Source organism: Vidua macroura, chromosome 36 (assembly GCF_024509145.1).
Source record: "Vidua macroura isolate BioBank_ID:100142 chromosome 36, ASM2450914v1, whole genome shotgun sequence".
In the NCBI taxonomy this organism is placed as follows: Eukaryota; Metazoa; Chordata; class Aves; order Passeriformes; family Viduidae; genus Vidua; species Vidua macroura.
Genome location: NC_071606.1, coordinates 925,539 through 950,443, shown reverse-complemented (window position 1 = coordinate 950,443; position 24,905 = coordinate 925,539). Strand labels below are relative to the sequence as shown.

At 52.7% G+C, this 24,905-nt stretch overlaps 1 protein-coding gene across 1 annotated transcript in view; it reads right to left on the bottom strand.

The window, feature by feature from the left end:
* The window catches only part of LOC128821200 (zinc finger protein 208-like), a 1,118,338-nt gene that overhangs the window by 190,733 nt on the left and 902,700 nt on the right, over positions 1-24,905 (bottom strand). The window contains exon 14 of the mRNA XM_054002161.1: positions 3,865-3,874. Within this exon, the coding sequence (XP_053858136.1) occupies positions 3,865-3,874 (10 nt within the window). The remainder of the gene's footprint in view (positions 1-3,864; positions 3,875-24,905) is intronic.

The following is a 24,905-nucleotide window of genomic DNA, read 5'->3' as shown; positions in this document are numbered from 1 at the left end:
AGGCCCAGGTATTTCCCAGACTTGCTGGGGCGGACCATGCTTAGGGGTGTGCCGTTGATGGTCCAGGCAACGCAGTCATTGACAGTGTAGGAGTCTTTTGGCGGCTTGATGTTGAAGCCATAGCACTTCTCCCCTGGTGTCTTGAGACAGGTGAGATTGCAGAAGGTCTCTAATATCTTGATGTCTTTCTTCATGTTTTCCCAGGAACCGCTCCATAAAACTAGATCATCTGCGAATGCCATTGGTATAAATGAATGCTCCAATTTATTAATTAAAGAAAATATATTAAATGGTCCAAATATAAATTTAGAGAATAACAAGGAAAAGCCACTATCAAAAAAAAAAAAAAAAAGGGTCAGTGCCAAGCCCAGGATCAGCACTGAGTGAGACCCAGGTTTTACCACTACAGCATAGGGTCCCCTATGTTCACACTGACTGTCCTGCTCAAGCGGTTTTTATACAGTTTATTTTGCTCGAGGCAGGGATTTCGGCAATCGGGCTTTTCTTTCCATTCAAAGTCCCACATATTCATAGAGTTGAACAAAACTGTGTCTGGGAAGACATGTATGCCAATCAGAGGGTGACTGGAACTCGACATTGAGATGCGTCTTCTTGATGGCTCTGGCTATCTCCATCTGAGCTATTTATCAAGTATTCACCGCCTGGCTGTTCCTCAGATTACCTTGGAGAAGCACCCATCTCTGGACCAGCCATGTCCATTCCTTTGCAAATTAGGTCCTTTCCTCCCTGCTGCCAGCTGCGGTTTTGAAATACTGTGAAGCAACCTTCCTGTCCCCAGCTTGAGTGCTTAAAAAACTTACAGGAATATTTCTTACCGACATAACATATTTCATGCATCTATTTCTCACAAGCACAAATTATCGAAAATAGACATAACAGCCATCACTGTGACGCTGCTCGGTCCTTGATGGAATCATTTGCCGGCCTCTTCCAGCTTGCACAATAGGGGGTCCATGGCCAGATTAAATAAAAATGGTGACACTGAATCACCCTGCTTAACTCCAACACGGATCTTGATGTGGTCTCTTTGTGCTTCCTTTCTTTTGATATTGGTACAGATGTTTTCATACATATTGCTCACCAAATTGATGATGTGGGGAACAACTTCCCTTTGCTGTAGGGCACGTAGAATGTGCTGGTGGCTTATGGTGTCAAAAGCCGTGGCGATGTCCAAAAATACAACACCCAGGGCTTTGTGTTCTCTTTTTGCCCACCAAATTATGGTTTGCAGGAGTTTCAGGTCTTCAGAGCATCCCACCGCTCTTATACAGCCCCTTTGCCTGGGGTTGAGGGGGCAGGCCTTGCTCAGTTTGGCTGTTAAAATCCTGGAGAACAGTCTTACCTAGACAGAACCAATCGTGATGGGTGTCCATTTGTTAATGTCCTTTAACCACTCTGGATTGGTTGACTTAGGAATCAAAGCAGTCCTGCAACCCCTCAGCATGTCCTGGATTGTTCTGAATGTTAACCATAAGCTGAAGATCTCCGTGGTCTGGGACTACTCTGGATCCATCTTCTTGATGTCTCTTAGAGTTATCTCGTCTGGGGTAGGAGCCGAGTTTGTACTCATCTCCTGCACATTTTTCTCCATTCCTTTTACCATAATTAAGTCTCTGAAAGCACTATTGTCGGCATTTCTATTAATCTGGAAGTTCCCAAGGCTATCAAATGTCCCAGGTGTTTCCCATCTGGCTTTCAAAACTGAATAAAGTTCACTGGGTGGGAGTTCACAGGACACTCTATGTCATTCAGGATAATTGATAGTCCTGCGCTGATTGCTTGATTGCTGATTGTATCTCCTGGCCATCTAGTAAGTGCTTGAATGCCCCTGGGAAGGTGTGAATTGTCCCAGCTGATAGCCATGCACTGAGGGTTCTGAGATAATGGCCCTGCAGCTGCCCCTCCCTCTGTCGGTTGGTGTTTCCCAGCTGGTGTTATCCTTATCAGGCTGGTGACTCATCTTGGGATCAGTTTTCCTTCCAGCCCCTGGTCTTTTTTCTTTTTGGCAAGGAGGCACTTGGTTTGAAGCTTGGCCAGAGCCAAGGGTTAGCAGAGCAAGGTGCTCTGGATGCCTTCCAGCCTCACCAGGCCACATGGCATCGGCCAGCACAGGCTGTCCCACATGGCCCCATCCCAGTGCCTGTTGCTCTGCTGCTCTGGACACCCATTTCTCTTTCTCACTCTGCTCTCCTGAGAGCCCTTCTGTGCTTCAGTTCTTTCAGTGCTGCTGTGCCCTCAGCAGATACTTTTCAAGGCCCAGGATCATCTTCCACTCTCCATTAGGTTTTTGCCCTGGTCAGGTGGGAATATTCAAGGGTGAGTGAGACTTCTTGAGCAATGCTTTTCTCTCCAGGTGCAGATCAGCTCTTGGAAGGGAACCGGGGAGTCCCAGGGGATGCGATGTTGTCATTTCTGCCCTGTCCCGGCCCCACTGGCCACCTGCTGTTCTTGGACCCAACAGCAACCCCACAAGGGAAGGATCCTGGGGGGGTCCCAGGCAAGAAAAGCAGCTCTTGAACCTTCTCCATTCTCAAGGCATCACTGACAAAAGCCCACGGGCTCCTGAATGGGTCCTGGACATCCCTGCCAAGGATGAATGGAGACTCAGTGCCGGTCCCACGAGGGTGATTTGGCCACTCCTTCCCAGTGAGACCTTCCTAGGTCTCCAGCACAGACAGTCTGTGGCATCCTGTCATGCCTCCAGAAAGATGGATGGATTCTGCCCCTTTGGAATGGGGGTTTCCAAGCACAGTGCATCAGTGTCCACCAGAGACACATCCTTGATGCTGCCTTGGGGCTGCTGTGCCAGCCCACTGATCCCACCTGTGCCAGGGGCCCTGACTGTCCCTTTTGGATGCTGGCATGGACATAGGGCCTCTTGCTGCTCAGGGAAGGGATCTGTGGGGTTTGTTCCTGCCAAGCAGAATTGCCTAGAGCAGGGTGGCAAGTCTGAGCAGCCCTTCTGCTCTGCCTCACAGACACTGGAGCAGGAGCTCTCCTGCAGAAATGCTTTGGGGCCTTTGGGCTTCCTTCCAGGATCTGTACCTGAGCTTCCTCAACCACAGGGAGGTTCCCCATGCAACCTCCTCATGTCCAAGCCACCAGTGCTGCAGACAGAACCGGGGGTGACACATGGGCTGTGCCACCAGCACCTTTCCTTGGAGCAGGAAGAGGCTGACTCCCTGTGACTGAGACAGTGGCTGGAAACGAGAGGGAAAACACATCCTTCCTGAAAGGCTGCACAGCCATAGGAACAGATTCTGCAAAACTGAGAGAGAGCCCTGAGAGAAGCAGGGACATTCCCATGGGGTCCCCAAATCTGGGGGGCCAATCTGCCCACACTGGGAGCCTCCGTGAATGTCCAGCTCGTTCTCCTGGGGCTGTCAGCACGGGGTCCATTGCCATCCGGTTCCAGCCCCCTGACTGGCACTGATCTCCAAGGAAGCCTGGACCAAAGTTCAGCCAAAGCCTCAGCCAAAGTTCCCCAGTTAGGACACTGCGGAGTCTTTCACAATTCCTTTTCAAGATGATGTCAGCACATCAGTGACATCATAGCACTTGTCCATCTAGTCAAGAATCCCCCATGGGGACACTCTGCTCTCTCATCAATGGAGCACAAAGCAGCAACATTCCAGAGGAAAATCTTTGCCCATGGGCACTGCGGCTCCTTGGGCAAGCTGCAGAGCAAACAGTCAAGGCAGTGGCCTGAAATGTTTTCCCAGCTGGGTCACCAGAGATCCCGGATGCATCCACAGTGTCCCTGTGGAAAGAGAGAAGCAGGAGCCTTTCACTAATTTCACTTATGTCAAACAGGAATCGCAGCCATGGACATGTCTTGGGAACCACTTCTCCACTTCTTTTTTCCTTCTTCGAACCTGGGACAAATATCTGGATACTCCTGGGAAAAAAACCCAGGGACACTGGGATTCTCTGTGACTCAGGCAAGGCTCCCACAGGCTTCAGAACCCAAACCTTTGACTGTGGTACTCCTGAAAAATATGAGTGTCAATTCCCAAACAGGGCCACAGGAAGGTTTTATGGCCGGGCAGAAGTTAGAGGAGTGGCATGTGGTGAACAGTTGAAAAAGCAGAAGTTTCCAAGTCCTTGAACTTCAGAGGCTACAAGGAGAAAGCTTGAAGTTTTTATGGTCCATTAATCTCTGTCTTCCCTCTGTTCATTTGGCACATTCCAAGTCCAGAGCAGATTATGGGAAGCAGACCTGCAGGAAAAGTTGAAGGCTCATTGCCAGAGAGAGGAAGAAAAGGGGAAGGAGGGAAAAGAATTCCAATTGCTTTTTTAGCACTAGGACCACAAAAAGCTCTTCACCCATTGTCAACATTGCAAGGGTGAGGCACGTTCCTCGTTTCTTACGCTAAAGTGCAGTAATTTGGAAATTGTGCCTGGATTAGAACAAAACCACAGGCCAATAACTGACCCACTTTGGTTCCAAATCAGAAATCATGAAACTTCTCCCCAGATGTGTTTCCCTGCAGTAAAGAAGGCAGTTTGAAGACTTTTGTCCCAAGTTCCTTCTAAGTTCATGACTTCAGACAAATTGGAACCATCCCGGCAGCACAAAAGCAGCCACAATGAGCAGGATCAAACCCCCAGATCATCCTTCAATGCACTCGATCCACACCTTCCACAGCCCAGCAGCAATTCCTGCCTCTGCCCCCCGCGCTGGGTCAGCCTGAAGGGATCGCTCTGTTGTGCGGGGCCGGCTCCTGCAGCGCTCGGAGCCGCTCTGTGTCCCACAGCTCCACAGCTGCGGGGCCTGTGCCACCTCTATTCCATGGCTGTAGTTCCTGTTCCACCACTGTTCCACCTTTCCATGCTCACTCCACTGCTGCTCAAAAGCTGTGTTGTGCTGTTTCAGCACACTTGCTCTGCTCCTCCACCACTGCTCCACTGCTGCTCCAACACTGCTCATCCACCACTGTTCCACTGCTCCTTCTCTGCTCCTCCCCTGCTCCCCTGTTGTTCCACGGCTGCTGCTTCTGATCTAGTGCTGCTGTCACAGCTGTGGTGTCACAGAGAGGGGAAGGTTGGGGTTGCCACAGCTGTGGTGTCACAGAGTCAGGGACAATGGGACTGCCACTGCTCGGGTGTCACAGACAGGGAAACACTGGGGTTGCCACGGCTGTGGTGTCACAGACAGGGGAACTCAGCAGCTGCCAGAGCTGTGGTGTCACAGAGAGGGGAATGTTGTGGCTGCCTCACACTGGTATCACACACATGGGAATGCTGGGGCTGCCACTGCTCTGTTGTCATACAGAGGAGAATGATGGGGCTGCCAATGCTGTGATGTCATGGTTTGACACTGGCGCAATGCCAGCGACCCCATGAAAATACACCTTCCCAAATAAATGCTGTGAGATGTTATCAGGAACAGAGCAGAGCAGGCCCAAGCTTAATAACAAAGGGAAAAAAAAACTTTATTTAACTACTACTACAGAAGATACACACACTAAATCCAGGATGAAGACCCTCTAAAACACCCGTCCTCCTCCCAATTTCCAAGACAACCACCATGAAACGTCACCCGGGATTCCTGTTCAAATTACCACCCTTCAGATAATCAATACTCAGTCTATCAAGGGAGAGAGAAGCCTCTCCTGTGCCATAGACCCCCCAGGAAACACAGTTGCCACCTCCTGTGTTTCCACATCACACACGGCAACCACCCAGAGTAAATCTGCCAGTGTGACACTCTCCTTTCCATGTCACAGGGCTCTCACCATCACGCATGGACAGACTGCTCATAGGGCTCCTGTAAGGATGCTTTGGCACAGACCCAAAGATACAACAGTTCAGCTTCTCATCTTGGGACTACAGTCCCCCCCATTTTCCCCTGGGGCCAAGGGTCCAGGAACAGAAATCATCTTCTTCCTGAAGACAGAGGGCATCACCATTCCCTCCTCAGCTTTCCTCTGTTCTTGCCATTCCTTCGCTGGTGGTTGCTGAAGCAGGTCTCCTTGGGTCACCACTGCATCCCCCTAAAATGCAGTCTCTATTGCAGGAGAATTTGGTTCAGTCGAGGGCTAACAAGAAAAGTCTAGCCAAAAGCTACTTCATCATCTCCTCCCACCTAAATATTTCTTCTTCTAACATCTCAGGTCCTGGACTGTCTCTCTTCCACTACAAATCGAGGAGGAGTAATATTTTACAAAGCCCTCATTTCCTGGAAAGGGTTAAAGGTTCAGACTCCCTGGATGGCTGAAATCCCTGCCCCGCATTCTCGACTCCCACGATGGGCATCATCCCCCCCCTTTCTGCATCTCCTCTGCCGGCAAATCTCCAGGTGCTGTCAGGCTCTCTGTCTCTTTCCCTCTGGGGGGGAGGACAAAGGCATCTCTGCTTCTCTCCACCCTTCCGTTCGCAGGAGCTGGCTCGGTTCCAGACCTTCAGCCCCCTCGGCCGAACTGGACAAGGCCATGGCTGGGCAGGGGAGAGTCTGCACTGCACTCTCTGATGACTGGAAACAAAGAGAGAGTTCCCCTGGGACTTCTTGCTTTTAACCCCCTGTTAAAACCCCCTGAGAACCCTCTGTTCTCAGAGGCGTGTCCATATGTTCAGTGGTCACTCCAGGTGCCAATATCCAAACATGATCACTGATTGCTTTGACCCAACTTCCCGAAAAAAAAAAATCACTTCCATGTCAAACCACGACAGTAGAATCTACTTGGAAATGTTCTGCAGTTCAATGCCGTGCTGGGAGCAGTCCTGAACAATGCAGCATCCTCAGCACACAAGGAGAACACTTCCAAGCCTTACCAGCTGTTTCCTTGCAGCCAGATCTTGTCCCCCAGTGCTGTGAGAAGCACCCAGGGCTGGCTGAGAGCTGTCCCTGGCAGGCAGCAGAGGCCCTGGCCCAGCACAGCGCCCTGGGCTGCAGGACCCTGCTCTGCAGGACAGCCCTGGGCACCCCTGGCCTCAGAGAATGGACTCACAGAGTCTGTGGGCATTGGGATGTTCCAGCCTTAGGAGAACACTGCAGGAGCTGCAGCTGCATTGTCCTGCAGGCAGAGGTTCCTGTGTCAAGGGCTGGCAGTGATTGTGCCCCAGGCACTTCTCAGCACCTTCCCAGCCCTGACTGATTGAAGCTCTCTGTGCCTCTGGGCTGTGCCTGGGCTGGCTGCAGGCAGTGGCCCAGCCCTGCTGGGCTGTGCACAGGAGCTGCCAAGCCACACAAAGCCTTGGGCTGCTCCAGGCTGCTCCTGGGGGACGTCTTGCACCACAGCCATGCCCTGGGAGAGAAATTCCTTTCTCCTGCTCTCCAGTCTGGGCCTCTCCAGCTGCCCTTGATGCCATTATTTCCTTCTCATGCTTATCTCCTCTAGGAAGAAAAGCTCCACCATCTCTGAAACCATCCTTCAGCCCCTCCCAGGCTACTCCTGTTCTCTCCTCAGTCTCCATTCCACTGAGCCCAGAGCCCGCAGCCTCTGCCTGCTGGTTGTGTGATGAGGCCTCCAAACCCCATCTTGGGAGATTTTTGGGTCCTCTCTAAGGTCTGTAAAAATGGAAAAATAGTGGTCCAAGGTATTTTCTCCCAAATCTTGCAGTGGCAGAACAAGGGTCAATATCTCTAAATTACATGATGGAGCTGGGCGTGTGTAATCAATTCCCATCTCTTAGAAGTGATACAGTTATCTTCTGTTAATTGACCAGTTTTCTTTATCTCTTCCAGAACCAATCTTTCCTGCAGGAAATATCTTCTCTTAATGGGCCATTGAATGTCCCTGCAGGACTGAGAAAAATGACATCATCCCATTGTGAGATGCTCCGCCCAGGGGGAGGGGCCAAGCATTCCTGCCTGTTTATAATCTCGGACTTTGAAGGCCATCGGCATCTTTTCCCACTGCATTCTCAGTGGAGCAGCTTTTCTTCTCCACTGGATTCCCAGAGGAAGATTCCCAACAACACCACCACTGGACCTTCAGAGGAAAACTTCAGCCTTCTACAGGATCATTGCTTCAACACAACCACACCTGTCATACTGCAGGAGGACTGCAGCCCCCATTTCCTGGGACTGCTGCCAGCATCCTGACCCACAGGGTGTCAAGTCCTATTCTGACTCAGTCAGTGGTTTTTATTTTGTGCTATCGCATTTGTGTTTTTCTAGGAAAGAACTGTTATTCCTATGCCCATATTTTTCCCTGAGAAACCCTTAATTTCAAAATCATCATTATTTGCAGGGAAGGGGTTTCCATTTTCTATTTCAAGAGAGGATCCTGTCTTCCTTAGCAGACAGCTGTCTTTTCAAACCGTGACAATGCCCCAGGACACCCAGGCAGGTGAGGAGGAAGTCACTGCCCCTTTCCCCCCCTCTCCTGCTCCATCTCCCAGCCCAGCATTGCCCCCGGCTGCAGGACAACCCCACTGCCAGCGCCGACCGCCCGGGGATGCCCTGGGGGCATCTCCTTCCCCTTCCCTCTGGCATGGAGGCAAATCCCATCCTGTCCTTGTTCTTCCTCCCCCAGACAAGGAGCTGAAGATGGAGACCAGGGAGGACGAATCCCCGCAGCAGAGCCTCATGGAAGAGGCCGTTTTGAGTGGTTCCACAGTGCTGGAATCCAATGGGGAGGAAAAGCCCCAGAGATCCCGCAGGAAGAGGGGCTCCAAATCCAGCCCAGAGTGCTCTGAAGAGAAAAGACCCAGTCTGTGCCAGGAAGGTGGACAGAGCTTCAGCCGGAGCTCGGAGCTGGTGGTGAATGAGCAGTTTCATGACAGGGAGAAGCCCTACAAGTGCTTGGAGTGTGGGAAGAGCTTCAGCCGGAGCTCCAACCTGATCCGCCACCAGATGATCCACACTGGGGAATGGCCCTACAAGTGTGGGGAATGTGGGAAGGGCTTCAGCTGCAGCTCTGAGCTGATCCGCCACCAGATGATTCACACTGGGGAACGACCCTACAAGTGTCCTGAGTGTCAGAAGAGGTTTCGGATCAGCTCCCATCTCATCCTGCACCAGCGGATTCACACAGATGAGAGGCCCTTCCGCTGCCCTGACTGCAGGAAGGGCTTCAAGCAAAACTCCCACCTCATCAGCCACCGCCGCATCCACACCGGGGAGAAGCCCTACGAGTGTCCCCAGTGTGGGAAGAGCTTCTCCAGGAACTCTCACTTGACTGAACACCAACGGACACACCAGTAAGGGAAGGCCTGCAAATGGCCTGACTGCAGGAAGAGCTTTGTGCACTGCTCCTGTTTCATCCCCCATTGGAGGACCAACGTTGGGAAGAGCCCTGGTGATCCATGTTCCCTATGATCCATGCTGGGAAGAAACCTGTCTGTTTTCCTGCCCCTGGCAATGACATGAGGTGGGCTCAAAGAACATGAGGGTTTGGCTGTGGTGCTGTCATAACATTCACTCCCACCTCAGGTCATTGCCAGGGGCAGGAAAGGGACTCTCTCTCTCTCCTGAGGAGGAGGGTGTCCTTTCCAGGTAGGAGGGAATAGGTGGCTGGGAAGAGACAGTCGGTGGTGGTGTAGTTTTCTTATCTCTTCTGTGTTCAATATTGTTTCTGTTCCTATTTCTTCCTTATGTGGTTGCTGTTCCCAATAAATTGTTCTTATCCCAGCCGGGGATCTTTGCCTTTTGTGCTTTCCATGGGATGCGGGAGGGCAGCGAGTAGCAGGGCGGTTTTAGCAGGAGCAGGAAATTGGGGAATCCCATTCCTAAACCCTGGCTGGTGGAGACTGAGCATCCCAGCTGGTGCCAGCCCTGGTGGCCATGGCAGCAGCCTTGGGAGCGGGTCCCTGGCTGGGAGCTGTGGGAACCTCTTCACTCTGGTGCCCAGGGACAGGAGTGGAGGGAGCTCCCAGGGCTTTTGGGGGATGGTAAAGAGCTGTGTGTGGTCAGAGGCAGTCACAGCCATTCCATGGTGACATCCCAGGGCACCTTGAGGTGCAAAAGCACTGATCTGTCACAGTCACTCACGGGGGCTCCACGGTGACATCCCAGGAGTCCTCAGGCTGCCAAAGAGCCAGGATGTCCCAGACAGGCACAGGAGATCCTGTCATGGGCAGAGTGGGAGCTTCGGGCAAAAGCTTTGTTTCTTTATTAGAGGAACTCCTGCTGAGTCATAAGATGGTGAAATGACACCCAGCAGCCACCATAGAACCCCAAAACCCTCCAGGACCCCTAGACTTCTACAATTCCTTCTAAGAGAGGAGACTGTGAGTGGCTGGATCCAATTCCAGCCCCAGACTTTGTCCAAGGTGTAAAAAATTGGACAGGTGGAATTGAACTTTAATGCCATTTGTCCCATAGGATTAAGGATGGAATACCAGAGAGATTTATGTAAATACAGCTCTGATTGATTCTGATCATGATTAGACAGAAAGATCTTAATCAGCGTTATTTACTCTACAGCATAGGAGCTGTAACAGTTCTTAGAACATTCTGCTCTAGGAAGCAATTCTGAAGTCAACAGGGCCTTGCTGGAGTTGTTTGAGCCCTTTGCAGGCAGAGCCTCCTGCTCCAGCAGGAACTGCCTTTCCTGTGCCATGAGCAGGGCAGGTCCCGCTGCAGGAAAAGCCCCAGGCCAGCCCCAGCCCAGGGAAGGCCTCGGGCACAAGGGCAGAGTGCCGTGCTGGGAGCTGTGCCAGGGAGAGCCTGAGGCACCAAAGGCACCTTGGCAGCAGCAGCTGCTTGCAGGGCATGGCCAGAAGCCTCCCTTGGCAACCCAGCCTGGTGGCCAGCACTGCAGAGCTGCTGCTTCAGGGCTCATTTCTGGCTGGGCTCTGGAAAGCCACTTGTGCTCCAGGAGCCTGACTGGGAAGCCATTGGCCCCAGCACCTTGGGGACAAGATCTTAATGAAAAGAGTCTTCATGGCAGCAGAGACAAGGCAGGGGCAGAGGAAAGGGGAGAGCCAGGCCCAGGGGACAGGGCTGCCATGGTGACGAAAAATAACAATACAGGACTCTTTCGAGGCCCTGTAATTGGAATGAGCGCACTTTAAATCCTTGAGCGAGGATCCATTGGAGGGCAAGTCTGGTGCCAGCAGCCGCGGTAATTCCAGCTCCAATAGCGTATCTTAAAGTTGCTGCAGTTAAAAAGCTCGTAGTTGGATCTTGGGATCGAGCTGGCGGTCCGCCGCGAGGCGAGCCACCGCCTGTCCCAGCCCCTGCCTCTCGGCGCCCCCTCGATGCTCTTAGCTGAGTGTCCCGCGGGGCACGAAGCGTTTACTTTGAGAAAATTAGAGTGTTCAAAGCAGGCCGGCCGCCGGCATACTGCAGCTAGGAATAATGGAATAGGACTCCGGTTCTATTTTGTTGGTTTTCGGAAACAGGGCCATGATAAGCGTCGGCCGAGCGGTTCTCGCGGGGGAGGGTCCCCGGGCCGGCGCCCCGCCTCGGCCGGCGCCTAGCACCCAGCTTAGAACTGGTGCGGACCAGGGGAATCCGACTGTTTAATTAAAACAAAGCATCGCGAAGGCCCGAGGCGGGTGTTGACGCGATGTGATTTCTGCCCAGTGCTCTGAATGTCAAAGTGAAGAAATTCAATGAAGCGCGGGTAAACGGCGGGAGTAACTATGACTCTCTTAGCAGCTCGAGATGTCATAGTTACTAACTGGGCTTAGCTGGGGAAGTCGCGCCTCCTCGTGGCCCCGCTGGATACCCTTGTGGTAACTAAGTCGACTTCTCCCCCAGTGTGAGCGAGGGTGAATATTCGCCCTCCCTATCGCTGGACTCGCCACCCAGTGGTAGCCTCACAATTTGCTGAAACCAAAAGTTTGGCACCAGTAAAAATCTGATGCCCAAAGCCTTGCCCACAGGCAAAGTTGGACAAAGTTGGCAGCTTGGGTGAGAGCCAGCTGCTAACTTTTGGTACCCTCAATTCAACCGGATTTTCTATTGAGATGGCGCAATCATGGGTTTTGCGACTTGTATCGATAGCCACTCAGACTGACCTTTTGGATATTCTAAGGGTCAATGAGGCCAAAACTCCATCTTTACCCTCTCTGCCCAGGAAAGAGGGTTTCTAACTGGTGTGTTTGGAATTTAATAACTCCATGTTTGTTCATGATGGGGGAATCCATCACGGTGTGGTTTGGGAGGGCTTGGCAAAACTTCCAGAGCCATATGAGCCTTTACAATCTGGCCTGGACCAGGAGGATACTGAGTGTTCTGGCAGAGGTGATGAGAGGCCTAAAACACCTGAGGCACCTGCCAGGATTACCGAGGGCAGTTCACAGATCAGGACTCCTGTTGTGTCTGTCCCGGACAAAAAGCCAGCTTGTCCACGCTGTGCAACCCGGTTTACTCGGATATCGGGGCTGATAGACCACCTTAAGAGGACCCACGGGCAGAAAAAGGTCTTCTTTAAATGCTCAAAATGTGGTAAACAAAATCTGAATTACCACAGTATTGCTTGTCATGTCCCACAATGCAAAGGGACAGTAAATGTGGCCTCAACAGGTGAGTGGGTATGTGAGGTGTGCCAAAAGGGGTTTACCACCAAGATTGGCTTGGGCCAACACAAGAGGTTAAAGCATCCTCTTGTGAGAAATGTGGAACGGATTGTTGCCTCCCAACCTAAGGTGCCATCTGCTAGGGGGGGCCACAAGAAAGTATGGACTGAGGAGGAGGAGGCTCTTCTGGTACATTTGGTGGAGAGATTTGCCGGTAGCAGAAATATAAACCAACTAATTGCGGAGCATATTCCATCTAAGACGGCAAAGCAGATCAGTGATAAAAGGCGCCTTCTGGGAAAGGGTTCCTCCGCAGAAGTTCCATCTGGACCAGAGGGTAGAGGGAGGAAAGTATATCATTCTGGGTCTGCTGGAGTGGTAAAGGAGGGACAATTAAAGCTCCAATATCATGAGGCCATCAAAAAGGAGCTATCGGCAGGTAAATTCACCAGACACCAGGGGGCGGTCGAAAAAATTTTAAGTGGGCAAGATTCACAGAAAGTGGTGAATAAAGTTTATGAGGAATTCCTGATTGATCTAGAAGGGCCGGGTCAGAGTACAAAAGTGACCAAGGGTCAGAAGGTACAAAGTACAAGTGGTGAATCAGCATCCAAAACGGCAACTAGTTGGATGCGAAAAAGAGCTGTAAAAAGAGGGAAATATCTTAGATTTCAGAGGCTGTTTCATTTACATAGAAGGAGGTTGGCTCGGCTTATTTTGGATAGCACGGAGGCCCTATAATGCCAAATACCCTCTGGTATTGTCCATGATGCCTTTAAATCGAGATGGGTAACATCCGTTGAATTTGGGGGTCTCGAGGATTTTCCACCGTATGCGGAGGCGGATAATGACATGTTTCGGGCCCTGATTACCGAGAAAGAGGTGGAAAAGAACTTGAAAGAGATGTGTAAAACCCCCGCTCCTGGGCCAGATGTGGTAGATAGGGACAGGCAAACGGAAAATCTCGGGATGTGACGGAAAGCAAGACCCTTCCCCCCTCATCCTGCTATAGATGATCAATCACCCCTGAAGCATGCAGCCCCTCCTAACTCCAGTAGTTTTCCACTCCTTACTAACCCTAGCCAGACCCACCGTCCCCCTTTGACGTAGTAGAACCCCCTTGACTATTTAACCTCACGAGATGAGATAATAAACGCCATTTGACCATCCACCACATTGGTGTCTGTGCATGTCAGTGGACCGAGTGACCCGGGCGAGGCCGGGTTGCCGTGCTGTGTCTTGATACCAGGTCGCCCGCCTTCTCAGCAGAAGGTGACATAGTGCTGCCGAAACCCGGGAAAAGGGGAAAAGAGAAACTCTCTTGGGTAGCGGGTATCGCCTGGACAAGAGCAGCGGCCGGAGCGGCTGGACCGACTCTCGGCGGGGGAGATGTCCCCGGACCAGCGATTGACATGGAAGCCATCGCGAAGGTCGTGAGTTCAGTTTATAAGCAGTGGGGAATTAAATGCAGGCTCAAGGATTTTTATCTCGCTATTGCGAGACTCTTAGAGCTTGGGGCGATTGAACATCCCGCGGAAATATTACACCCGGAGGTGTGGGAGAAATGCACGGCCGCGCTAGCTGAGGATACAAAGTCCTCAGGCAGCGGCAAAAGCCTCAAGGCGTGGGGAAAAGTTGAACAAGCCCTGCGCCGGGCGCTAGAGGAACAGGAAACATGGAGCGCCGCACGCACATGTTTATTAGCTACACCCAAGCTGGGGGTAGGAGCGGCAACGCAAACCGCCCCCGAAAGCGATCTACCCAGGAGCGGAGATCCGGGGGGGCCGGGCGCGTTCCCCCCCTCCCCGAGCCCAAACCCCCCCGCGGAACCTCCTGAAAACCTGCAGGTTCCCCATCCGTCCTTTCACCACGGATCAGCGATTCGGCGCCGGGGGCGCGGCAGCGCGCGCAGTCCTTTTGGGAGGAACTGGCAAGGGAAGCCAGAGACGCGGAGAACGCGGCTCACAAGGAGACGCGGGCGGCGCCGCCACCCTATCCAGCCGAACAGGGCGCCGGCGACCGAGGGGATGGGCGGGGCGCGGAGGCTCTCGGCAGGAAGAGCCCAGAGTCGCGAGTTCTTGCTAGTGCGCATCCGCGAGGAAAAGAGGAGGAGGAGAGCGGCAGAGAGCGCACGCCCAATCGGGAGCCGCGCTCAACGCTGCTACCATTTAAGGGAGAGACCTCCCCCTGCGGGCGGCAGGGCAAGCCCAGGGGGCGGGAGCGGCACCAGCCCCGAGGGGAGGGGCGGGGCCGGAGCCGCACAAAAAGGCACTGGAGCCCGGAAGTGCGCTGGCATTCGACTTCCGGCTCTGAGTCCGGCGACAGCAGCTCCACCAGCTCGGGAGAGCTGACGGAAGCCGACTGGGACTCAGAAACGGAAAAAGCGGAGCTAAACGCGGTTTAAAACAAAAAATGAATAAAGCCTTAAGCCACATCGAAAGGCAATCGCAATACGAACCAGCCCAGTTTACCGACTGGGGAAAAATAAAAATAGCCTGTGCAGAATGGACCCCTTCAGCCGCGGTCCAAGTCTTCCCGGTTAGGATCACCGGGCCAGAGGGGAATCAGCAAAGGATATATAATCCGGTAAACCCCAAAGACATACAGGCAATTGTCAAAGCGATCTCAGAGAAGGGGATCAACTCGGCTATGGTCTCCACCCTCGTGGACGGCCTTTTTGGCAATGACGACTTGCTCCCCTTTGACATCAAACAAATAGGTCGCATGATACTCGGCGGTGCGGGAATGATCGTGTTTAAGCAGGAATGGGAAAATAATTGTACAAAAGTGTTAGCCCAGGCTTCTGGGGCAGGGCAGCCACTGCATGGGTCGAGCCTATCCAGGCTGCTAGGGAAACATGACGAGATGGTAACACCTCAGCAACAAGCCACACAGATGCGGGCCGAGGAAGTCAGGGCCACCACTCGAGCTGCTAGGGAGGCTATTCGGGCTGCCTCTCTGGTTGTGGCCAAGCCGTCACCGTGGTCCACCATAAGGCAGGCAGAGAGCGAAAGCTTCATGCAGTTCGGAGACCGCCTGCAGGCAGCAGTAGACTCCTCTACCCTGCTTGCAGAGGCAAAGGGTCCCGTGGTGGCAGACTGCTTGTGCCAGCAATGTAACTCCGTCACCAAGGACATCCTGCGCTCCCTGCCAGCCGGAGCCAGCCTAGCCAACATGATCAGGCACGTCGTAAGAGAGGAACACCTAACACCCATTCAAGCAGCCGTCCGCACCCTAAGCAGTACAATGGCGTGCTTCAAATGTGGTCAGGCAGGCCATATCGCAGTGAGCTGTCCCCAGCTGGCACAGCAGTCCGCGGCGGTGCCCCCACCTCAAGCACACCCGAGAGGGCCCTGCTGGAGCTGTGGGAAGAAGGGGCACTTCGCTAAGGACTGCAGGTCCCAGCCTCAGGGAAACGGGAAAGGGAGGGGGCGCACTGGCCGCACTCAGCCTCCTCCCGCTGCGAATGCAAAGCGGCCCATTTATGTCAACCCCCAGTGGGGCGGGGGGCCCTCATACCCCATGCCCCCACAGGAGGCAGCCAGCTTCGCACCCCCACCAGCGACACAATCGCAGAGTTTTGCAGCGCTGCCAGTGGCGCCTTCGTGTCCACCACCGCCACAAGCCGCGCCTGTGCCACAGGGCCAGCAAGGGACGCCCCAGAGCGGGACCCCTGGGTGGCCTTGGCCATGAAAATAGGGAAAGAGCCCCTGAAGAGGTGGGGGACATGCCGCCTTTATGGCAGTCAGGATCCCCACGTCATAGGGCTTCAGTTCTGGGCGGACACGGGATCAGACTGCTCGGTTTTTCCCCAAGCGCTTTGGCCTCAGCATTGGCAATGTAAAGAGGTCCCCCAGTGAACGGAGTGGGAGGGCCATCCCGGGTGTGGAAAAGCACCCAGTTGGTGGCTATAACACTCCACACGAAAAAGGGACCGGAACAGACGGTGGCAATCTACCCCTACATTCTACAAAGCTCTCCACCCTTGATAGGAAGGGATGTCCTCGCTATATTAGGAGTCAGGATCACAAATTTATCCTGAGGGCCACTGCCGTACACCCACCGCTGCCAATCAGACTGACTTGGAAATCGTCAGACCCCATTTGGGTCGAGCAGTGGCCCCTGTCAAAGCCTCGAATGGCAGCCTTGCTGGAACTAGTCAGCGCGAGCTGCAGAAGGGTCACATAGAACCCTCCACCAGCCCATGGAACACCCCTGTATTTGTAATCCCCAAAAGGTCCAGAGAGGGTTATCGCCTCATCCACGACCTGAGGGAGGTGAACAGGACAATCCAACCCATGGGTCCAGTTCAGACACTGCTGCCCACGAACTCAGCCATCCCCAAAGGACAGCCATGCGCAGTGCTGGACATCAAGGACTGCTTCTTTTCAATACAGCCACAACCCAGGAGACTAATGAGAATTGCGAGTTTCTGTTTACAGGACATGCTCGTGGGCCGTCCCCGTAACACGTACATCCCGGTTCCAGAGGAAAACGACGAACCACCAAAACGCCAGACAGCGCCCAAGAGTCCTACACCGGTGAGACCCAGACAGCAACGGTGGCTTTGTGTGATCTTGTTATTAGGGCTCATCGCCGAGGGGCGAGCTAATCCAGACTATTACCCCCATCAGCCATTCAGGTGGGTCATGCAGCATCTTTCAAGTGACAAGGTATTCAAAGAAATCACCACGGCAGGCACCCCATCCTTCGTGTTCCATATCGCTGACCTGTTTCCAGGACGACCAAAAATACGACCCCAGCACCCACACGTCATGTACATGTACCTGTCCTACTGGTGTCCGGCCTCCAACCCTGGGAAGAAGTACTGTAACTACCCGGGGTGGGGATATTGCGGACACTGGGGCTGTGAAACCATTGTCACAGATGCCAGACCATCAGGAGAGGGGTGGGAACCACAGGAGCCCGATAGATTTTTACAGTTCACCTGGGCACCTACCGGCTGTAAAAAGCCCGCCATCGCGAAAGGGGTCTATAACAACTATTATACACAGCCCAAATATCGGAAGTGCACAGACTATAACATGACAGTTCTGCAGCCAGAACACCCTAATTGGGCCACAGGCAGAACGTGGACAGTAGTCCTCAAAGGGCCAAAAGAGTGGGTGAATGTGCGAATTATCAGGCTCCAACCACCGGCACCCTGACCGGTAGGACCCAATAAGGTCATTAAGGACGTGCTGAAAGGGAGAAACATAACCCATCCCAAAACCTTACCCACAAAGGCCACTGATATCCCGACCGGCCATGCAGATGCCTTCCAAATAGGCCGCTTAGCCGAGTCGGACTCAGACCCAATCTTCCGCATGCTAGAGGCTGCCTTTCTATCCTTGAACGAATCCAACCCAAACCTAACCAATTCCTGCTGGCTTTGCTACGATGTTAAACCTCCTTTCTACGAAGGAGTTGCTCTAAACACCCCCTTCAGTTACTCAACAGCTGAAGCCCCCCACCACTGCAGATGGGACACTCCCTGTAGGGGAATCACCCTGAGTCAAGTCACAGGCCAGGGCAAATGCTTTGGCAATGCAGCCTTGGCAAAGCAGAAAGGCAACTTCTGCACCGAAGTTGTCAAGCCCAACAGAAAGATCAACAAGTGGGCGGTCCCATCCGCATCGGGGATGTGGGTTTGTCAGAGATCTGGGGTGAGTCCTTGCATGTTCCTTGCCAAGTTCAATGACGCTATCGACTTCTGTGTCCAAGTTCTGATTGTTCCTAGGGTCCTGTACCACTCAGACGAAGAGGTATACCACCTCTTTGAGGAGCCCGGCCGACTCCACAAAAGAGAAATAATAACGGGAGTGACTATCGCAATGCTGCTCGGCCTGGGAGCAGCTGGCACAGCCACGGGTGTCTCAGCCCTCGCGACCCAACACCAAGGGCTTGCTCAGCTGCAGATGACCATCTATGAGGACCTGCAGAGGTTCGAGAAATCCATCTCCTTTCTAGAGAAATCAGTTTCCTCGCTTTTGGAAGTGGTCTTACAGAACAGGCGAGGACTGGACCTCTTGTTCATGCAGCAAGGAGGTCTGTGTGCCGCCTTGAAGGAGGAATGCTGCTTCTATGCGGACCACACAGGAGTCGTTAAAGACTCCATGGCAGAACTCCGAGATAGACTGGCTCAAAGAAAGAAAGACAGGGAAACCCAACAGAGCTGGTTCGAGTCCTGGTTCAATCAATTGCCATGGCTCACCACTCTAATTTCCACCCTGATAGGTCCGCTAGCAATACTGCTTTTAACCCTTACATTTGGACCATGCCTGCTAAACAAGCTGGTCTCATTTGTTCAAGCTCACCTAGAACGGGCCAACATCCTGTTTACAGGCCAGCAACAAATGCTGTGAACCAAAAACAGAGGACACTGCCAGTCGCAAAGGTTCTCTAAACTTCCCTTGCAAAGATTACTCAGGTTTACCAAAACCCCTTTTCCCTTATCAAATTATAACTTTATACCTCACCTTAGTGCCTATGTTTATAACTACCTCATTCATTAGTAAAAAAGGGGGGGGGGAGATGTGGTAGATAGGGACAGGCGAACGGAAAATCTCGGGATGTGACAGAAAGCAAGACCCTTCCCCCCTCATCCTGCTATAAGTGATCAATCACCCCTGAAGCATGCAGCCCCTCCTAACCCCAGTAGTTTCCCACTCCTTACTAACCCTAGCCAGACCCACCATCCCCCCTTTGACGTAGTAAAGCCCCCTTGACTATTTAACCTCACGAGATGAGATAATAAACGCCATTTGACCATCCACCACATTGGTGTCTGTGCATGTCAGTGGACCGAGTGACCCGGGGGAGGCCGGGTCGCCGTGCTGTGTCTTGAAACCAGGTCGCCCGCCTTCTCAGCAGAAGGCGACAGCTTCCCATAATCTGCTCTGGACTTGGAATGTGCCAGATGAACAGAGGGAAGACAGAGATTAATGGACCATAAAAACTTCAAGCTTTCTCCTTGTAGCCTCTGAAGTTCAAGGACTTGGAAACTTCTGCTTTTTCAACTGTTCACCACATGCCACTCCTCTAACTTCTGCCTGGCCATAAAACCTTCCTGTGGCCCTGTTTGGGAATTGACACTCATATTTTTCAGGAGAACCACAGTGGGGGTCAAAGGTTTGGGTGCTGAAGCCTGTGGGAGCCTTGCCTGAGTCACAGAGAATCCCAGTGTCCCTGTTTTGTTTTTTTTTTTCCCAAGGAGTATCCAGATGCTTGTCCCAGGTTCCAAGAAGGAAAAAAGAAGTGGAGAAGTGGTTCCCAAGACATGTCCATGGCTGCAATTCCTGTTTGACATAAGTGAAATTAGTGAAAGGCTCCTGCTTCTCTCTTTCCACAGGGACACTGTGGATGCATCCGGGATCTCTGGTGACCCAGCTGGGAAAACATTTCAGGCCACTGCCTTGACTGTTTGCTCTGGAACTTGCCCATGGGCAAAGATTTTCCTCTGGAATGTTGCTGCTTTGTGCTCCATTGATGAGAGAGCAGAGTGTCCCCGTGGGGGATTCTTGACTAGATGGACAAGTGCTATGATCTCATTGATGTGCTGACATCATCTTGAAAAGGAATTGTGCAAGACTCCGCAGTGTCCTAATTGGGGAACTTTGGCTGAGGCTTTGGCTGAACTTTGGGCCAGGCTTCCTTGGAGATCAGTGCCAGTCAGGGGGATGGAACCGGATGGCAATGGACCCCGTGCTGACAGCCCAAGGAGAAGGAGCTGGACATTCATGGAGGCTCCCAGTGTGGGCAGATTGGCCCCCCAGATTTGGGGACTGCGGGGACAGCTGGGCTCTAGGACGTTTTGGATGGGTGGTGATGAAGGATCTCTGAAGCCAGGTCTTTAGAACATTTGGTTTATTCTAAGGGGTGAAGGGCCCTGCTTGGAGTTGCTAGCCGCAACTCGTGGCAGGCCCAGGGAGAGCAGGGGGTGAGAGAGAGAGAGAGGGTGAGCGTCCCAAGAGGAAGGTCCAAGAGAGCATCTGGTCCCTCGGCCACACCTTATCAGGGGGCTTCAAGGTGGGCTGGGACAGGACTTGGGCCAATGGGGTTACAGATACCTGATACTTCAGGGGAGGGTTACAGGTGAGGGATGAACCATACATTGGGGGGTGAGACAGAACATTCCATTTGACCTTTGGATCTATCTGTAAGTAAAGGGCATTGTTTAATCAGAAGGGGGGATTGCTTTCAGCTTGGCTGTATTATTGCTTTCGAGATGCTCAGTAATTAAGGTTTGGTATTTCAAATCTTGTTCTCATCTCAATATCTGTATTTTCTGACTCTTTTGCCAGGCCATCTGGCTGGAAAAGAAAGAGGGATCTCCCAGGATTTTTCCTTTTTTACATGCATGTTCACAGAGGCTTATCAGCTTTCTCAGGGCTTTAACAGATTGTCAATTCTCAAAGCTCATTACTGATTGTTTTTTGTGTCAGACATGGAGGAAACTGCTAGCAGCTTCTCTTTGCATTTCTTCCATAAGTGCCTCCCATGCAAAACCACCCCACCATAGGAACAGGGGGCTGGAGAAGGTTGCCATGGAAACTGACCATAGCAACAGGGGGGCTGGTGATGTTTGCCTCGGAAGGAACCGAGTTGCCACAGGCCCTCAGAGGGGTTCCATGGGGACTTCCCAAGAGTCTCCAGGCTGTTCAAGAACTGGAATGTCACAGGCAGAGACAGGGGCTCCATGGAGACCTCCCAGGGCCTTCTGGAGATGGTAAAGAGCCGTGTGGTCAGAGGCAGTCACAGCCATTCCATGGTGACATCACCTTGGGTTGCAAAGGCACCGATCTGTCACAGGCACCCACGGGGGCTCCACGGTGACATCCCAGGAGTCCCCAGGCTGCCAAAGAGCCGGGATGTCCCAGACTGGCACAGGAGTTCCTGTCATGGACAGAGTGGGAGCTTCAGTAAAAGCTTTGTTTCTTTATTGGAGAAACTCCTGCTGAGTCATGAGGTGGAAAAATGGCTTTCATTTTGGTTACAGGGATCTCCTCTAACTCATCACTGTCTTTTTCCACAGGGCAGAACCCAATGCCCAGCCACAGCCAATGTCCAACAGCAGCTCCATCAGCCACTTCCTCCTGCTGGCACTGGCAGACACGCGGCAGCTGCAGCGCCTGCACTTGTGCCTCTCCCTGGCCATCTCCCTGGCTGCCCTCCTGGGCAACGGCCTCATCATCAGCGCCGGAGCCTGCGGCCACCACCTGCACACGCCCATGTTCTTCTTCCTGCTCAACCTGGCCCTCAGCCACCTGGGCTCCATCTGCACCACTGTCCCCAAAGCCATGCACAATTCTCTCTGGGACACCAGGACCAGCTCCTATACAGGATGTGCAGTCCAACTATTTTTTTTTGTCTTTTTCATTTCAGCAGAGTTCTCCCTTCCTACCATCATGTGCTACGACCGCTACATGCCCATCTGCAAAGCTCTGCACTACGGGACCCTCCTGGGCAGCAGAGCTTGTGCCCACATGGCAGCAGCTGCCTGGGCCAGTGGCTTTCTCTTTTCACTGCTGCACCCAGCCAATACATTTTCCCTGCCCCTGTGCCAGGACAATGCCCTAGGCCACTTCTTCTGTGAAATCCCTCAGATCCTCAAGCTCACGTGCTCCACATCCTATCTCAGGGAACTTGGGTTCATTGCAGTTAGTGCCCGTTTAGGACTCATATGATTTGTGTTCATTGTTTTCTCCTATGTGCAGATCCTCAGCGCCGTGCTGAGGATCCCCTCTGAGCAGGGAGGGCACAAAGCCTTTTCCACCTGCCTCCCTCACCTGGCCATGCTCTCCTTGTTTGTCACCACTGGCACATTTGTCTGCCTGAAGCCCCTCTCCATCTCCTCCCCATCCATGGAACTGGCACTGTCAGTTCTGTATTCGGTGGTGCCTCCAGCCCTGAACCCCCTCATCTACAGCCTGAGGAACCAGGAGCTCAAGGCTGCAGTGTGGACACTGATGGCTGGATGATTTCAGGATCATTAAAGTGCTGGCAAATCAATTGTAATAAATCACAAATCACTTGGGATAAAAGTCACCTTTGATGCTTCTTGTTGGTTATGTCTTGGTTTTTTTTTTTTCCTTTGTTTTATTTTTTTTTTTCATCTAGTCCACAAAGGAAAGCCACTCCTTGTGGCATTTCTCATTTTGTTTCTCTCCACCTTCCCTGTAGCCACAGACTGTGTCAATGAGGGGCTGCACTCTCGGTGGCTTTAAAGGAACTCAAGGATCTCCCAGCAAAGTTTTTTGCAGAGATGCCCCTTTTGTTGCCTTCTCTAGAGCTGCAGCAGCAATGTCTGTGTGCAGAGCTGGGGGCAGATCAGTGCTGGCACAGCAGCTGTGCCCAGCAGCAGCAGCACTTGGTGGTGCCAGTGCTGCTCCTGTGCCACTGCCCGGCTGCCCTGGTGGCCCTGGTGTTGCTGCAGGGCCTGAGTGCTCTCGGGGCCGGGCACAGTCCTGGGGGTGGCAGTGCCAGGGCTGTAGCAGGGACAGGCCATGGGCACTGCTGGGGCAGTGCTGACGCCTCAGGGCAGGGCCTGGGGACTCCAGGCTCCTTTGCCCAGGCTCTCTCAAGAACACGGCCAGGCCAATGCTCAACAGAGAAGAACCCCCGTGAGCAGCCCCAGGCTGGCCGTGGGCAGGCTGGGGGCAAACAGCACGGCTGGTGCTCAGCCAGGGCCCTGGGGGAGAGGGGAAGGAACAGCAGAGCAGGGGCTGATCCTTCCCCACTGTGCTGGACAGCCCAGGGCAGTGTCCCAGAGTGTCCTCATGGAGCTGCCAACATTATCCCCCCTCTGCAGCCCTGGCCTCTTCCCCAGCTCACAGAGGTGCCACATCCTTGCAGGCACAGACACAGCAGCACTGGCTCAGGAGCCCCTGTTTGCATTGCACAGAGCTGGTGGGAGCACAGTCATGCTGTTGGTGTGGGAACATGAACCTGAGGGAGCAGAAATGCCATCAGCCCCTGAGGCCAGGAAGGGCTGGGGCATGGCAGGGAAACCACTCAGCTTTGTCCTGGCCTCTGCAGTCAGTCAGAAAGTTTGTTCCCATCAGCTGGGAGTTTCACCAACGCAAAGGACGTTGTCTTTATGGGCTTTCCCCTAGGAGCGCGGGGGAAATGCCACCAAGGGAACTTTGAACTTTTGAATACTCTTGGCCTCTCTAAATCGAGGCAAGTGACAATTGCAGAGACTTTTTCCACAAGAGCGCTCCTGTCATCTGTGGACATTGTACATATGTTCCCCAGTAGGGCCAGAAAACTGCATAACCCAGAGTAGGTGTACTGTTGTTTCCTTTTTCTGCCGTTTGTTGGTTTTTATTATGTTAATTTTGTATTGTTATATAGTGCTCTTTTTTTTGTACTGTCTTATATTTTTTTTAATAAATTAGACCACAGCTAGGGACGTAGGGCAGCCACAAGCCTGTTAGGTAGCTGATAGTGAGTAGGGACAGAACCTATTATTTCATAACGTGTCAATTTACAACCAAATTGGACCACTTCACCGGACTTGTCCACGGTGGACGGGCCACCTTTACTTAACCTGGAAAAGGAACATATATTCTATATATGTGTTCGAAAAACAGCCAAATACCTCGTCATCTAATTAGTGACGCACATGAATAGATGAACGGGATTCCCACTGTCCCTACCTACTGTCATGAATAAATTCGGTAAAGTTAAGATAGTTGAAATAAGCTGATAATTGTTAGACACCTTTATTGTACACCATATTCACTCCAGTTGTACCCTTGTTGTAATACCCCCCCCGTTACTTCCCCCACTGTTGAATTGTTGTACCCCCTTGTGTTAATACTCCAGTTGTACCCCTTGTTACTTCCTCCACTGTTGAATCCCTTTCTTGGTACCCTTATTGAGTCTCTCGGGTATTGCCTCCGCTGCTCCCAAAATGGCGGCCGGAAATAGCTCCGGTAATATGCAAATGAAGCTAGGCAGAAGAAGACTCCACAAGAGGCCCTGGAAACAATGAGCCGACATGGAGATTTAGAAAATTAAGCGACAAGACTCAGTGGGGAAGAGTCCCCCTGTACCATCAACCAGGTTTTGGAGATCACCACCATCTAAAGGTAATCAGACTGAGATGAGGACCCTAGTCAATGAGCCGGGAGACGTCTTCCTAGGCACGCCCGCGAGGACTGGAGTCCCAGTTCTGCTGCAAAGCAAAACTGATCACCTCCTCCTCTGCGTCGCCAAAGGGAGCAGCAGCGGTGTGCGCGACCCCTCAGGCTCCCACCCAGAGCTGATCACTCAATAAAGGCCTTTAAAAGGAGCTGGTCTCCTGGCCCATTTCTATCACCTACTATCCAGTGAAACCACAGCCAAGGGAACGAGCTTGGCGGAATCAGTGGGGAAAGAAGACCCTGTTGAGCTTGACTCTAGTCTGGCGCTGTGAAGAGACATGAGAGGTGTAGAATAAGTGGGAGGCCGGGCGCGCGCTTGGC